The sequence below is a fragment of the Dama dama genome, chromosome 15 (genome assembly GCF_033118175.1).
Source record: "Dama dama isolate Ldn47 chromosome 15, ASM3311817v1, whole genome shotgun sequence".
Lineage (NCBI taxonomy): Eukaryota > Metazoa > Chordata > Mammalia > Artiodactyla > Cervidae > Dama > Dama dama.
The window spans coordinates 91,951,638-91,967,560 of NC_083695.1; the positions used below are offsets into that span (position 1 = coordinate 91,951,638).

The following is a 15,923-nucleotide window of genomic DNA, read 5'->3' on the forward strand; positions in this document are numbered from 1 at the left end:
CACGTCCACTGTGAGGTCTTAGTGCGTGTGCAGGGGCTCCTCCTGTGGATGAGAGCCAGACTTCTCCTCTAACAGAGACTGTTCCAGGAGGGACAGGCAGGTCACAGAGCCAGTCTTAAATCCCAGCAGTCTTGAGACCTGGCACCGGAGACCCACTTGTTCCCAGGTCTGTCGAGGGCCTGGGCTGGGGCCTGCCAGTCACAGGTCACCAGGAAGATGGATCAGTTGAGCCTGGGCTGCTTCCATCTGTGGTCCTCACAGCCACTGCAGGACCTGGGATGTTGCTCTTCTTCCTGGGGAGGCCTGGGCCGTCTTTCTGAGGGCACTGCCGCTCTGTGACCCTCTGCCCTTGGAGGCCTGCAGGAGATGCCTGGTGTGGTCCGTGCGCCTGTACGGAAGCCCCAGGCGTGCGGCTGCTCCCTCCTGGTGATCTGGTCCTGTGATGGGCGTGTGGTCAGGGGTCGGTAGTGGTCCTCTGGACAGCAGTGTTGGACCCTCCCAAGTCCTGCTTGTGTGGTCTTGTTCCATTCTCTCGGTGCGGTAGGCTTATCCCCATGGCCCCCTTTATCTTGACCAGCCAGAGGTGGGAGGCAGTGATAAGGTTAGGACCACAGTTATCCAGTGAATCTTGAAAACATCCCATGTGTATTCCATAGTATCCCTCGATACTATGGACCCATGAAGGGTTATAAACAAATGGATTTTTATGTTCTCAGAAACTAACCTGAATGAAAGCCTTTAAACATGTCAAAATGGCAGCAAAGTGTCCAAAATTTGGTCCTTTTTCCTCAAAAGAGGCTGGGTAATAGAAGAGCAAAGCTATCACAGAGCTCTGGGCTGGGTGGCCAGTGGGCATTTGCACCGGGAGCCAGGAATGGTTGACGGCATCTCTCCCAGCAGAAGATGGACAGGGCAGCCATCCCTTCCCTCACCCTGGAGTGATTCTGACAGATGACAGCAACACACTATTTGGAGGAGGGTGAAGTCCACCCCTGCCTGTCCGGCGTCACAGATACACGGGGCCTTAGGCATGGACTGCAGCCAGGGCCTCTGGGTTGCCGGAGCCTGAGGAGCCATTTCAGCTGTCTCTGAGTCCAGAGCTGTGTTCCCCTGATTTTCTAGGGTCATTTGTGGACACAGCCCTGATGACCCATTGGCCTGGCAAGTCCACTTGGCCTTCTGCTGCTGTGGGGTCCCTCCCAAGCTTGGCTTTGCTCAGCCTCTGAGGTCATGCTTTCCGTGGTCGTGTATTCATCACCTGTCTCTGCCTGCTCAGCTTCTCGTGGCTCTTCCTTCTCCACCTACTTGGAAATTAGACTTACCTCCGGAACGGTGGTGGCAGTGTTGTTGGGGTTGACCAAGTGGCCGGGGTGGCCGAGGGCTCATCTCCTGAGGGTGGTCATCATGCTGGAGATGTGTTTCAGGTGGGAGGGAAGGGGGACTCCAGCTGGAGATGTTCCACTTGGACCTTGAGGATGAACGCAGGCAGGGCTGGATTCAGACGGCTTGGCCGGGGGGCCCTGCCCTGCCCCTTGGGTTCTGGGAGCTGGAGTGTAGCCCCACACTGGATGTTGTGTTGCAGTTAAGGTCAGCAGAGCTACTGCAGGCTGGTGCGACTTGTGAACTTTTTTCGTAGTAAGACGTTGGATCTGGGATGCCTGAGGAGTTCGTGCGTGCAGTGGGTCAGCATTTTGGGCAGCTGCATGTTCAGGCTGGATTCACTGCCATGAGGTCATCTTGGGGCCTGTCCCTTGGACTGGCTTTGTCCTGGGGCAGCTCTCTGATGCCTGTGCCCTCTCCTACGCTGGAGGCCCATCTCAGCTTTGGAGCACTTCTGTCATGAGCTCAAGGGTGGTGGCATTTGGGGGAGATGCTCTCTGTGGGGCCGGGTGTTCACCACTGACGTTGCAGGAAGGGCTGGGTGGGAAGGGGAAGGAATCGTGTGGTGGCCCTGACGTCCAGGACCCACGACGAGCAGAGACTCCTGGTCCCCGTGCGAGAGCGCCTTCTCCTCCACTGCGCTCTCACGCCCCGCCCGCCCGCGGTTCCTGACATCATAGTCGGCCACGCCCGCCTGGCCTCTGCCCTTTAGCATCCATGAACATAGGAGCCTGGTGGGCTACCGTCCATGGGGGCCCCAAGAGTTGGACACAGCTTAGCGACTGAGCATGCACACCAAGTATGGAGTCCTGTAATGGTGACATCAGCAAGCAAATGCATATATTCATATATTCTTTGGAGGAAACTCCGTCTGGAAAAATGGAGTTGTTATCAGTTCCTTTTCTGTGGATTAAATCAGAATGGAGCTTGAAAAAGCCTTAGCATGAGCTTCCTACATGCAGCCCCATAGAAAGTGGAGGAGCAGAAGGATGTGGGCTGTTTCTGCATCTCCCTGTCTGACCTACCTCCCTCCTCCATCCCTCGGTCTTCTTTACCACATGTGTGTGTTAGTCACTCAGTTGTGTCTGACTCTTTGCGACCCCTTGGACTGTAGCCCGCCAGGCTCCTTTGTCCATGGGATTTCCCAGGCAAGAATACTGGAGTGGGTTGCCATTCCCTTCTCCAGGGCATCTTCCCTACCCAGGGATCAAATCCAAGTCTCCTGCATTGCAGGCAGATTCTTTACCATCTGAGCCACCAGGGAAGCCCCTACTTCTTGGCAAAATCTCTCTACATACTTTCAGGAACATTTCCAATGTTTGCAGGCTCATTTTTTTTATATTTAAAAAAACTCAGAAAACATTAATGCAAAAACATGCCTTTATGTCTCATTAACACTGGAAGTCCTAAAATGTAAAATTCTAAAAACAGGCGCGAGATGTTTAATGTTTCCAAGCTCTGCTGTCTTCTGTCTCGTGCTCCGCATTCCTAAGGGAATGACAGTGGCTGAGCTTGTTTCACCATCAGAACTGGTGTTGTCAGCAGATCGCTCACGTTGGAGGGTGGATGTGCTGGAGTTCAATGGGATTCCCCAACAGGAAGAGACAATTAGCAATCAACATTTCATCTCTAGTCTTACTTGTGTCTAGTTCGTTATTTTTCTTTGATTTTTCCGAGCATCCTTTCCATGGTCCTATCTAAAAAACAAATGAAAACCCAAACTATCTTTGATCCTTAGGCGCCAGAATCCCTTCCTTTCAGAGCTGTGCTTCCGTCGCTGTGTCTGCACTTCTAGTTTTGTCTTCTCATCCCACTCCAGGAAGCTGTCTTGAGCAGGACTCTGGGTGCTTTCAGTCGCCACATCCCAGGGCTGTTCTTTTGGATTCGTTCTTGCCACACACCGGCCACCTGCCCTCCCTCGATTTGGGTGACGTTACTCATCTCTGCCTCATCCCATGTTGCTGCTCGCTCCATCTCCTGTTCTGATACCAACCTCCTGACTGCCACTCATAGTACTTTCTTCTCATTCTCCATACTCCTCTTTAATGGTCTTACCCACACACTTGGCATTCATTACAGTCTAAGAGCTGTTGCTTCTTTGGTCGGTGAGACTGGAGATCTCTAAGGTCTCGAAGGCTCTCTCTATGTGCCTACTAGGTGGAGCTACTTGAATATCCACCAGGCAACTCAAACGCAACTCATCCAAAACTACACCCTGGTCCTTTTCTCTTCCCTTAGATGCCCTTCTGTTCCCGGGTTCCTCTCCTTGGATGGTGTCATATCCTGCCTTGGGTGACTCATCAAGGGGTCACATTGGACTGGGTGTCTTATTTAACTCTCGTTTAGCCCCTGGCCTCCTCTCCAGTTTATCACCAGCCACTGTGTTCAGCCTGCCTCCAGTATGCTTTGTTCAGGGCCTCTTCTTTCAAACATACCACTGTAGCAGGAGGTCAGTTCAGTTCAGTTGCTCAGTCGTGTCTGACTCTTTGTGACCCCATGGACTGCAACACACCAGGCTTCCCTGTCCATCACCAACTCCTGGAGCTTGCTCAAACTCATGTCCATCGAGTTGGTGATGCCATCCAACCATCTCGTCCTCTGTCATCAGCAGGAGGTCAGGCTTTTCCTAGTTTTTGCATGGACCGTTGCAGCACCTAACTAGCTAGTTCTGTGCCTCCCATCTGCACTGCCCTACCTGGCTGCCATCGCAGAGGCTCTCTCTGGCCTTTTGTATTATCACATCCCTTCCCCATCAGCTTCTCCCAATTCTTCATCCATTTCCATCTCACACATCATGTTCAGAATGAAACCTGACTGCCTGTCTTGTCCTTTATTCTGCTTCTCCTCTCCCCACCCTCCTGAACTTTGCCTGTGGCTCTGTGAATATGTCATCTACTCCCGTCTCCCTGAATTTGTGCCTAAGATTGCCCACCCCACGCGGGAAATTCTAATGCTTCTTCCCAGCAGCTGAATGTACTGCGTCCTGAAGGAGGGCTTCCTAACTTTCACCTCCAAGGTCAATACCTGCTCCCCACTGCTCCCTCCCTCATTCGCCCAGGGGTCTAGGAGGCCGGGGCGGGGGGTGCTTTTCACCAGTATCTCTGTCACTTTATGAGAGCAAGTACCTGTCCAGAGCATCTCACCTGTGCCAGGCCCAGGCCTTCACGCCTAACCTTGCAGGAGGACATTGTGCCTAAAACCTGTGAGTAACTAGTGCCAGTGTGTCCATGTTAGAGATGAGGAAACGTACACTGGGAGAGGTAACCAGCTTAGCCCAAGATTACCCTGCATGGAAAACAGCAGAATTTAAACCCACACAAGCTCACTCCAGAGCCTGAGCTCTCAGCCCTCTGCAGACTGTCCTCTGCAGGTGTGAGCCCAGCAGAAAGGTGTCCCCGAGCACATAAACATTAAGTGTGGAAGTTAGTGAGTTGTGAGCTGGCCAAGCTCAGGAACGTTTGGGAGGTGTATGGAAGCAGAAGGGAACCATGCTCTGGTCTTCCTAGGAAACAACAAGAATAGCTGCAATTCAAATCATTTGTGTTTTACCAAGTATTTCTTCTAAAGTGGCCAATCAGTAAATTCATAATTGGCACAGAAAATTAGTTAAAATTGCTGCATGCTTGTTTGCATTTGTATTGATGTGCACACCATGGGATATATGTGAATACGTATCTGTATGCAGGTGTATGTTAATTGTCATCTTATATTTATATGATGACAACACAGACACATGTGCAGATGTGATTATGTGTGTGTGTGAATTATTTGATAAGAAGTGATTTCCGCCCAGTCAGCAGGCCTGACCCCCTCCAGATGTCAGTTTCACACTGCAGAGAGTGTAAGTGCAACGTGCCCTGTCTCGAGCTAGGAAAACAAGCTTCTAGCAAACAGAGTTGTGTCTTGGTGGGTCTCCTGCTGACTTGTAACCCGGTGTCCCCTGCAGACTGCAGAGAGATCCTGCTTCCCATGATGACGGATCAGCTCAAGTACCATCTGGAGAGACAGGAAGATCTGGAGGCCTGCTGCCAACTGCTCAGCAACATCCTTGAGGTTCTGTACCGGAAGGACGTGGTGAGTAACCGTGGGGCTGCCTCCGTGGACCCCATGGCATGAGTGGGCCTGTGATCCTCCTGAGACCTGGCCTCGGCGGACCGAGTCACGTTTGATTCATTGAACGGCCTGAATTTTAAGGGTTGCCCTTTCTTTCTCTTTGGGCCTTCCATGGTGGCCCTAATGGTAAGTATCTGCCTGCAATACAGGAGACCCTGGTTCAATCCTTGGGTCAGGAAGATCTCCTGGAGAAGGGCCTGGCAACCCACTCCAGTATTCTTGCCTGGAGAATCCCATGGACAGAGGAGCAAGCGTGGTGGGCTACAGTCCACGGGGCCACAAAGAGTCAGACACGACTGAGCGACTAACACCTTTCTCTTTTTCTCTGTAGAGTTGCATCCTCAAATTATTTTTTATTTATGTATAAAGCTTGATGGGGCTTCCCTAGTGGTAAAGAATCCTCCTGCCAATGCAAGAGGTGCAGGAACATGGGTTCGATCCCTGGGTGGGAGGATCACCTGGAGGAGGAAATAGCAACCCACTCCAATGTTCTTGCCTGGGAAATGCTATGGACAGAGGAGCCTGGCGGGGTACAGTCCATGGGGTCGCACAGAGTCAGACACGACTGAGCGACTGAGCAAGCAAAACTGATGATTGTATTATCATGTGTCTCTTTCTACAATAAAGATACTGTTTTGTTTCCTGTGACTTCTCAGCTCAGTGACTCCCAAGACTGAGATTTGTTATTTAAGGTCAGAGGCTTTGATGTTAAAAATTAGTAATAAACAGAGGGAGGCTAATTGCCTACTTTCTTTCAATCATTATTTTTAATAAATAATACTTAGTTTATTTTATACAAGAGCATAATTGTTGTTGCTTTAAGTCAGTGGTGCTTCTGAGAATTTTGAGAGCAGGTCTGCCCCGTCTCGCAGGTTCCTTTCTGTACCGGCCATTTTTTCCTATGCTTTCTTTGCTGTTTCTTTTTTTAAATGGTATTTTCTTTTGCATTTCTCAATTGTATGCTTACTCCTCTGACCTTTTTGTCTAATAAAAAGCTGGTGCAAGCACATGTGGAAACATCTGACTCTCTGCCTCCCGACCCCACTGTACCTACCACAAGCATTTGTGCACGTGTGCACGCACATGTAAAGTCACTGGTTCTCTAGGTGTGTCTGGACGGGTGTACAGGGCTGCGTCTGTCTCTGCCTCTAGCAGTGGCCAGATGAATCAAGGTTGTTAAGGTAGTAGGGCTTGTTCTTAGCTCTCCCCCATTTGATCTCCGGACAGCTCCCCAGTCCAAACACACGTGGGCGTGCGCACACGTGCACACACACACACACACACACACACATACACACAAACGCCTGTCCTGCCCACTTCTTTGCTGCACCTGCTTATCTTCTCAGAGTCTGGGTGGTGTGCTTGAAAAGATAATTACAGTAAATTAGTTCACTGCGACTGTGGCTATGTCCACTCTTCCCAGGCTTTGCCTTTGAAAGGTCTTGCAAGCCTCAACCCAAAGGCCAGCCTTCAATCATCCCAGTCCAGGCCTTTTGAAAAATGCTCAACATCGCTCGCTATTAGAGAAATGCAAATCAAAACTACAATGAAGTTATTGCTTCACTTCAATCATCAGAATGGCCATCGTCAAGAAATCTACAAACAGCAAATGCTGGGGAGGATGTGTAGAAAAGGGAACCCTCTTACACGGTTGGTGGGAATATAAATTGATACAGCCACTATGGAGAACAGTGTGGAGAGTCCTTTGAAAACTAATAAGAAAACCGCCGTATGACCCGACAGCCCCACTCCTGGGCATATATCTGAGGAAACCATAATTTAAAAAGACACATGTACCCCAAAGTTCATTGCAGCACTATTTACAATAGCTTGAACACGGAAATAACCTAGACGTCCATTGACAGATGAATGGATAAAGAAGCTGTGGTATATATATATACAATGGAATGTTGTTCAGCCATAGAAAGGAACACATTTGAGTCCGTTCTAGTGAGGTGGATGAAACCTGGAACCTGTTCCACAGACTGAAGTCAGTCGGAAATGGGAAAAACAAATATCGTATCTTAATGCATAAGAATGGAATCTAGAAAGAATGGTGCCGATGAAACTACTTGCAGGGCAAGAACAAAGACACAGACATAGAGCACAGGTTTGTGGACACAGCGGGGGAGGGGGGGAGTGGGACACATGGAGAGAGTATCGTGGAGACACATACATTAGCACATGGAAAGTAGACGGCCAGGGGGAGTTTGCTATATGACCCAGGGAACCCACACCGGGGCTCTGTGACAACCAGGCGGGTGGGAGGGAGGTTCACAAGGGGGGACGTGTGTATACATGCCTGATTCACATTGTTGTATGGCGAAACCCAACACAAGATTGTAAAGCAATTAGCCTCCAATTAAAAACAGAAAAGAGTGGGAAAAAAAAAGATTGGAAGTGAAAAGTTGTAAGGCCAAGCCTTGTAGAGGAGGCCGTGCCTGCCTGGCCTGTGTGGAGCGCCTAGAAAACCAGTCTAAACACGTTCAGAATTCATGAAGAAGAATCAACAGTCCCATCACACACGAGACGAAGGAGCACACTTTTACGGATCGGAGGTGCTCCGGCATGCTAAATTCTAGGTGTTGTATAAGGTGATATGTAAACACTCGATTCTATGCAGGCAGACCCACGTTACTGGGGTCTGACATGCGGCGCGGGCAATGTGGTTGTTAGCCGACGGCCCTCTGTGTACAAGTGGGCAAGTGTCTTTCGAAAGCTAATTGGTGAGCTAATCAGGGATCATAAACATGATATTGTTTAAACAGATTTGCTTTTATTTTTAAGGTTTGCTTCAATTAAATTACTGCGATTATATAACATTACCATTAATGGGCTATAATTAATAAAATGCCTTGAGTTTTCTTTGTGAAGGCTTTTGCCTGTGACAAGGGCCATTTTTCATCTCGTTAAGGGTTATAATTGAGTTACTCTTTACAGGGTAAATGGATTCCGTGACAGCCGCAGGGCTGGCATGTTAATGACTGTCTTAGCTATTGGTTTACACGCGTGTGTCTCCTGCAGGGGCCGACGCAGAGGCACGTCCAGATCATCATGGAGAAGCTTCTCCGGACAGTGAACCGAACCGTCATTTCCATGGGGCGGGACTCTGAACTCATCGTAAGTGCTCGGTGACACACGCGTGGGGGGCTCGTTGTGCTCCTGACGGCATCTTTCCCGGGAAAGCTGTTCACTTTCAAGCTTGAAAATCCACATGGTCCTCTTGCACCTGCCTTTTGAAACCATCTCTTACTACAATATAGCAAGCAGTTGCGATGCATTTATTTACAGCCTAGTAGGTTAAGTGGGCTCATTTTCCATGATTCTAGAAGCAAGTGTTGAAGGTGAAGAGCAAGCACGGCCACATTTTGTAGACAGAGGATTTGGTCCCAGTTTTGTTGTCGCTACCTTCTAAAAGGGTGTTTGTTTTCTTCTAAGTTCCCATATGCCAGGCAGTTGCTTTCTACGTATTTACACTTAAGATCCCATTGATAAGATTTTATGAAGGGCCTTAAAAAGTAATTGAGGCACTCCAAGTTAGCTATTTTATGTCTTCTCTAATGTATTGTAGATGTTCCTCTTATACGGATACAAAGCATGGGATCTATTCTTTTTCTCAAGGTTTTTACCAGTAATGTTGGCAGTCTTTCAAGTTTCATATTATGGTGCTTTTTCCCAGAGTTTGCCACCACCATGATTGTTAAATTTGGTTTCAAGGGGAAAAGATGTGTTTGTAGGTCTCATTTAATTCCTTTCATTTCTGGTATGCATTACCATTTAAGTTTGGTGGATCCTATTTCAAAAAAGTCACTTTCCTAATCAAGGAACAGGAAAAATCCAGTTAGAGTTTTCACTGGCAGTCAGACTAGGCACACTGGTCTCCTTTGGGGGAGCTGGGTTCTGTCTGCATAGCCGGGGCATGGATCAAGTATGCTGGCCCGTCGGTTTCCGTCAGACATAAAGCAGGAATGGGCACTGGGCTTCTGTTGGTTTCTGGGGCTGCGTCACAGTGAAGGGTGTGGCGTGTGCTTTTGGATGCATCACAGAGAGGAATCGCTGCCTTGGCATGTTTCCATGTGGTAAAATTGTCTAGTTTATGTTTCTGAGTTTTGGCACATGTTGTGTGCAGGTTTTCCTTTCTGAGGTACATCTCCTTTCGGTTTATGCTTTAACATGTTTAAGTTAAGGATTTTTCCTTGTAAATTGACATTATTTACCATGGACTCTCCCAGGCTTCTTCATGCTCCTCACTGTTACTCTTCTTCTCTGTAAACTGGAAGTGCTTTTGTATAGGTCGGCGGAGAGGGAGCCCCGCGGAGGAAGATGTGGGGTGGCTGCAGAGGCACCCAGGGCCCCGGTGCTCCTGTCTCCTTGTGGCTGTGCCCTGGCTGCCCCTGGGATACTCCATCATAGTGGAACTCCAGAGGGCTTTCAGTAGAATGAAGGGTGTGTGGCTAGAAGCTGACCTGAGTTTGGTGTCACTGTGCTGAGACCTCTGTGGGAAGGACATTCTGGACACCGGTCATGGAGTCCCAGTGAGTAATGGGCAGTCTTGGTGGGCAGATAGGGGAGGTGGCTGGCATGGTGGCCAGTGAGCGGGTGAGACGGTCCCGTCTCTGGTTGGCAGCGTGTCCCCTCAGATCAAAGCCCACTGGCCAGCAGTTACGCTGGGGAGAGGAGGGCGGGGAGGACACTCAGAGCAGTCTGGTGGGACCTTGGGAGGTGGTGAGACAGTAGGACGCACTCACAGCTCTAGCTGAGCATCTAGACTGGACCTTGCGGGCAGAGCATGGTGACTTTTCTCAGACCATGTGGTCCAGGGGGCCTTTGGGAAATGTCCCATGTCTCAGGCATGGTGATAACAGTGATGATGTAATAACTGCCCCTCCTCGAGCACTTCTGTATGTGCTCAGCTCAGTTCAGTTCAGTCGCTCAGTCGGGTCCGACTCTCTGCGACCCCATGGACTGCAGCATGCCAGGCCTCCATGTCCATCACCAGCTCCCGGAGTTTACTCAAACTCATGTCCATTGAGTCGGTGATGCCATCCAACCATCTCATCCTCTGTTGGCCCCTTCTCCTCCCGCCTTCAATCTTTCCCAGCATCAGGGTCTTTTCAAATGAGTCAGGTCTTCGCATCTGTGTGTGCTGGGCACTGGTTAATGCACAGAATGAATTATCATCAGCTGGGGATGCTGTTGTGGCCTGGCAGTTTCCCCATCCATTTATATATGGGGCTGAGAACTGGGGGACTTCACACATTATTGGCTAAGCTGTGATGTACAGTGTAAGCCTTTTCTTTTATCTGTATCTGGTGTCTTATAAACACCATGCAGTTGGTTATATATCACTTGTTTTAGTTCATTTTATACCTTTCAACTTCGTATTTGAAATGGGCTGTTGGAACGCATCTCAGGCAGAGGATAAAAATACGCTGTGATCCTACTAAGTGGATGCCTTTTTGACAAAGGGAACTCCATTTGGCAAGTTTAGGCTTGTGGATAGCTTGGTTGTTGACCACAGGCCCTAACACGGACGACTTGCAGTATATGACCACAGAATTAAGATGCCATTTTATCTTTATTCCAGGATTGTCTGATGCTGTAGAATAGTGGGTTGATATGCTGAGTTTTACATTGTCTGATTTCAGATTTGATTTTTCTCTTCCTCTTTGAAGAGGTTTCTAGGCTGACAGCGTCACTGTATTCGGTTCCGAGCGGGGGCCCTGGGGGCTCAGGTGCTCCTGTGTGGTGGGCAGGTGACATGACCACTTATCTGGTGGGTGACATGGGACCCTCACACGGGACCCCCGGACAAACACAGCCCGTGTCTTTGTTGGGATAAGTGCTCTAAATAAGCTGGGTTGAGAGCAGAGAGGAGAATACACATGACTGTTCCTTCTCCTGGGACGTTAGCCACCGCTGCTGCTTTTAGATGATCAGGTTTACATTCCGTTAATGGGTCCTTTAAAAGTGTAATTGAGTGAGGACTTTTCAAGATTTTTTTCTGTGGCCTGTATACACACCAGAAGACTGAAAATTAGTAATTCACTAACATGAGAATGTGGGCCTCTTCAAAAGAAAGATTCCCCTGGAAAGCTGAGAGAAGTAGACTTAGCAATGGGAAAAATTCTGCCTGAGTTCACCACTTGCTCTTGTGACCACCAAACCTCATTCCCTAGATTCGAGTGATGGAAGCTCTTTTGTTTCCACTCTAAGAGCCAGCTGTAGAGGTGGTTGGCGGGTGCGGTGTTTCCTTGTGACAGTAGCACCAATGATAGGGAAGATGCTGTTAGTGAAAACCCACTGCTTTCTTTGCATCTGCGTGATTTACAAGGACCTGACACGCTTCTGCATTTAAAAAATGCTGTAAGAGGCGTGGTCTCCCCATGCATGCAGACCCTTTACTGAGATCATCACCAAGACTTTGCACAAAGACTTTCTGTCCCCACGCACACGCGTTCATTTTGCAATACCTGTTCTAATGGACTTTACGTATGATTGTGCTTTTAACAAAGCACTGACCTTAACCTTGCTTCGCAAAAGAAAACAATACATTACAAAAGTTTCAAGTGGACAGTATCTGCTTTTTCCATATGAGTATTACAAAAAGTGTCTCTAACATATGTGTTTGTTAATAAATCTACTCGGAAGACATCTGACTCGCAGAAAGTCATCCTGACGTGGGTACACGTGTGAGTTGTGAAGACTTTATCAATTCATTCCCATTTGGTATTTGTACAGGAGTGTTTCCCTGCCTTTCTCATATTTCTGTGGCCCTCATTTTTTCAAGCTTGGTTTCTGACTGTGGATTTGTTGCCGAGGAAATAAAGACCACATCATTCCCTGGGTAAAATATGCAGTGCGATTCTTGCATATTCATCCCAAACTGTATCTTAAGTTAATTATTGAGTTACTTAAAAGGCAGGGTACTGCTTGCACCTGAGCTTCTCACCTGTCGAACGTACGCTGCATACAATAGCATGAGGAGGTACTGCAAGTTTCTGAATCGGGTAGCTCCTCTCTTCCGCCCAATAAATGGGTTGCACGCTTATCCCATGCCAAGTGTGCCAATGATAGAGATTTTCTAGATAAAAGGAGACATATCAGTGTGGAAGGCAGCTTCTGTGACCTTTAGGTGACATGTAATCATGTCAAATTTTACTCACTGGTAAAAATGCTCCCGAAGAACCATTCCAGCTGTGGTGGGATTTGTAAACACGTTGTGTCCTCACAGACGGCATGGGATGGAGAGGTTCATGGCCTGTCTCTTATTATTTGTTCTCGCTGTCTTCAATGAGAAGCACAAAGGAAGCACTTGAATTGCATGGTGTGTCTTCTTTGTTGGAACTGAGCGTGGTGTATCTCAGATCCGCCTTGCCCATGGTGGTACCCCAAGGAGAATGGCTTTGCGAGGCATGCTCACTGTTACCATCTGAGATTGGAGTCAGCCTGGTGTGGGTTCATGAACAACGACGCTTGTGACTGCCACACCTCAGGTCTCCATGGCAATGAACATCTCAGCAACCTCGTGGAATGGGGGAAACTTCTGCCAACTTCTTGTGCCCTTTCCAAGAGAGCAAGGTTTCCCCACGTCTTGATTTCCCTGATCATACTCCGCTTGGGGGATCGTTTTGAGACTGAAGGGCCAGATGCAGAGGCCTGGGACTGCTCCTTGGAGGCTAGTCACACACTTGCCGCGTGACAGGTGGGCACCTGTGTGCAGAATGCCTTGATCTGGTTATCTGTAAGAGAGGACCTGTGAGACAGCACAGGGTGAGCACATGTCTGAGCAGTGTGTGGCTCACAGATGACTGTCGAGTGTGACTGGAATTTCCCCGGGCGCTCCAGGCATGGAGTCTTCCTCCCCATCCTCACTCCAGCCTGACTCCTGACCCCTTCTTGGCCCAGAGGGACTTGTGAGGGCAGCGGGGGCCTTCTGTCTCAGCCCCATCCTTGCCAGCGGACTTCGTTATTGCAGAGCCCGTGACAGCGGGTGGTGGTTCTCCTCTCCTAGGTTGCCAGGGGGACCTTTGCCCTTGGGAGAGGAGGTTGGCTGGGGCTGGTCTTCATGGGAGAGGCAGGGTGCTCAGCCCAATGGACGCACTGGTCTCCCATCCCGGGGAGGGAGGAAGAAAGGAAGGAGGCGGCCAGTTTCTGGGGCTGGGGACTTGCTGGATGGATGATCTAGAATCTGCCTTGGGGGAGGGCGGGGGATGGTAGGATTTGCCCTGGAATTATCAGTGAGGTCTTTGTCCCTGAGGTTCTTCAAAAATTAGACCTACTGTGTATGGTGCCCGTTGATCTTAAAAGCCGTCACGTCCTCCTGGCAGCCGAGGCCTGTGCCAGCGGGTGTTACCTGGTCAGCAGAGTCTGAGCTGGATTCCAGCCCTGTCCCCGCCCCAGCCAGGCCAGGCTGTAGGCAGTGCCCACGCCCTCTGAATCTTCTCCTCTTTTGAAGACTCTGCGACGTTCTCTTCAGCCTAAATACCCTTCCTTCATTATTATTTCCTTAGATGAATGGCTTCTCTTTCCCCAAACTATTGAGACTATGAAATAAGTTTAATAGCCGCACAAAACATGACCTTTGATTTTTTTTATTTAAAAATTAATAAAGAACTTAGTGACAAGTATAATAATTTAATCTCTATACGTAATGCCATGTGTACATCTACATATGAGGGAACACGGTACTTTTTACCTTGGTTTTGTATCAAAGATTTTACTTAAATCTTTCTAAGAGAAGAGTCATCACCTGTGAGTGACAGGTTGCAGTCATGAAATGAGATTGAAAGTATTTTTTTCCTATTCTGAAGATAGTTTCATTTTTAGATAGGAATTCATTTATCTTCAGTTTCCTTTTAGATTCTGAAAATGTTTTTTTTTTTCTTTTTTGGTCTAGACTGCTTCAGACAGTGATATTACTTTGTTTACGAGGATGTCCTCTTGTTTAGACAGAATTATGGCACTAAGCAGAAAGCTGCTAACACCCTTATTTCAATTCACTGAGACACTCGGGATTCTGAAAACACAAGGAGAAATAACTTGTTGCAAACATGTTTTTATAACTTTAGTTAAAAACAGTATAAAATACATGAAACACATTTTTTTTTTCAAATTTTATCTCTACATGAAACAATTGCACTTCCTTCATGGTATTTGATCAACTTAACTCAGTCTCCTCCTTGCACAAAAATATTTCTCAATTCTATTAAGTGATATTCAAGGATTCATATCCTCGTATATCGATTCCACAAAAGATGCATGTTTTTTTCTTTTAATTAAAGCGGACATCTGCGAGATAGCTGGAGTCACCCCCAAAGAAAGCTTACATGAGATACTCCTGTCATTCTTTTTTTTTTTCAAGCCCACTAAGGTCCTTGTAGAATCAGAACACTTAGAACAAAAAATAGATTTGCTATTGAGTCAGAAGGAAAATGCATGGCAAGAAATAGCTCCAATCTGAGAAATGCAGGTGGATCCTTTTACCAAGGTTGACCACTCTATTGGCATCTGATCAATAAGGTGTGCGTGTGAGCATGAGATTAGATAAGAAATGGTTGGACAGAGACTAGGAGACTCGGTTTCCCTGTACGTTCACAAACGACTCAAAATTGAAGTTGTACCCCCCAAAACCAAAAAAAAAAAAAAAAAAAGGCAAAAGAAGAAGCTTACTTCCTATTGTGAAAAGCCAAAACTTGGTAGACAGAGTCATTAATAGAGTAGGGCTTTTTATTTCTATAAAAAGGTACCTGCAAAAGTGCAAAGGAATGAGTGAAAAAATAAAGGAACTGAGATTTATATTGCAATGTGTAATCAAAAGAGAACTCGAAGTGTCACGATTTATTTAAAAAAGACCTAAAAACATTTGATTCACAGCTTTCCCCTAGGTAATGTCATTTAGTACAGCTCACTAACAGGTTAAATGTTGGTGACATTAAGGTGGTTTGTGGATAGCAGCTAAACTAAGCACACGGTTTTGCTTTGAGATGGTCAGATCTTCCCCAGCTGTTACGAAGCATAACGAATGGTATCAAACATCTGGCTAGGCTTTCGTGATGAACAGTGTCTCAAAGATTGATCCACAGAAACACTTTCCGGTGGCAGAGAATGCCTGTGATTTATCGGTGACTGTATAATCCATTGTGTATTTCTATGTGTGTTTTCAAATTCTTGCCAGGATTTATCATTTGGCCTTTGGGTACCAAAAGATTAAAAAATGAGATCTATGAAAGCTTAGTGTCTGATAGCGCTGACCCTGTCAACTTGCAGTGATTAAAAGCATGTCCTGACTTTGGGGGACTCCTGGCTGCTGCTGGCCATTTGGAGAAGGAGCAGAAAGCATGTTGCCGGTCTGGAGATGAAGGAGATGCTGAATTTGAGGTGTCACTGTGACACTGAGATGTCACTTGGCTTAGCGCTACAGCACATGA

General features: G+C 47.7%; 1 protein-coding gene across 2 annotated transcripts in view; it reads left to right on the forward strand.

Annotated features, from left to right (window-relative positions):
• Nucleotides 1-15,923, forward strand: part of DOCK1 (dedicator of cytokinesis 1) — a 544,913-nt gene that overhangs the window by 201,448 nt on the left and 327,542 nt on the right. For both annotated transcript variants that reach the window (XM_061162908.1, XM_061162909.1), the window contains exons 26-27: nt 5,327-5,454; nt 8,518-8,613. In XM_061162908.1, the coding sequence (XP_061018891.1) occupies nt 5,327-5,454; nt 8,518-8,613 (224 nt within the window). The remainder of the gene's footprint in view (nt 1-5,326; nt 5,455-8,517; nt 8,614-15,923) is intronic.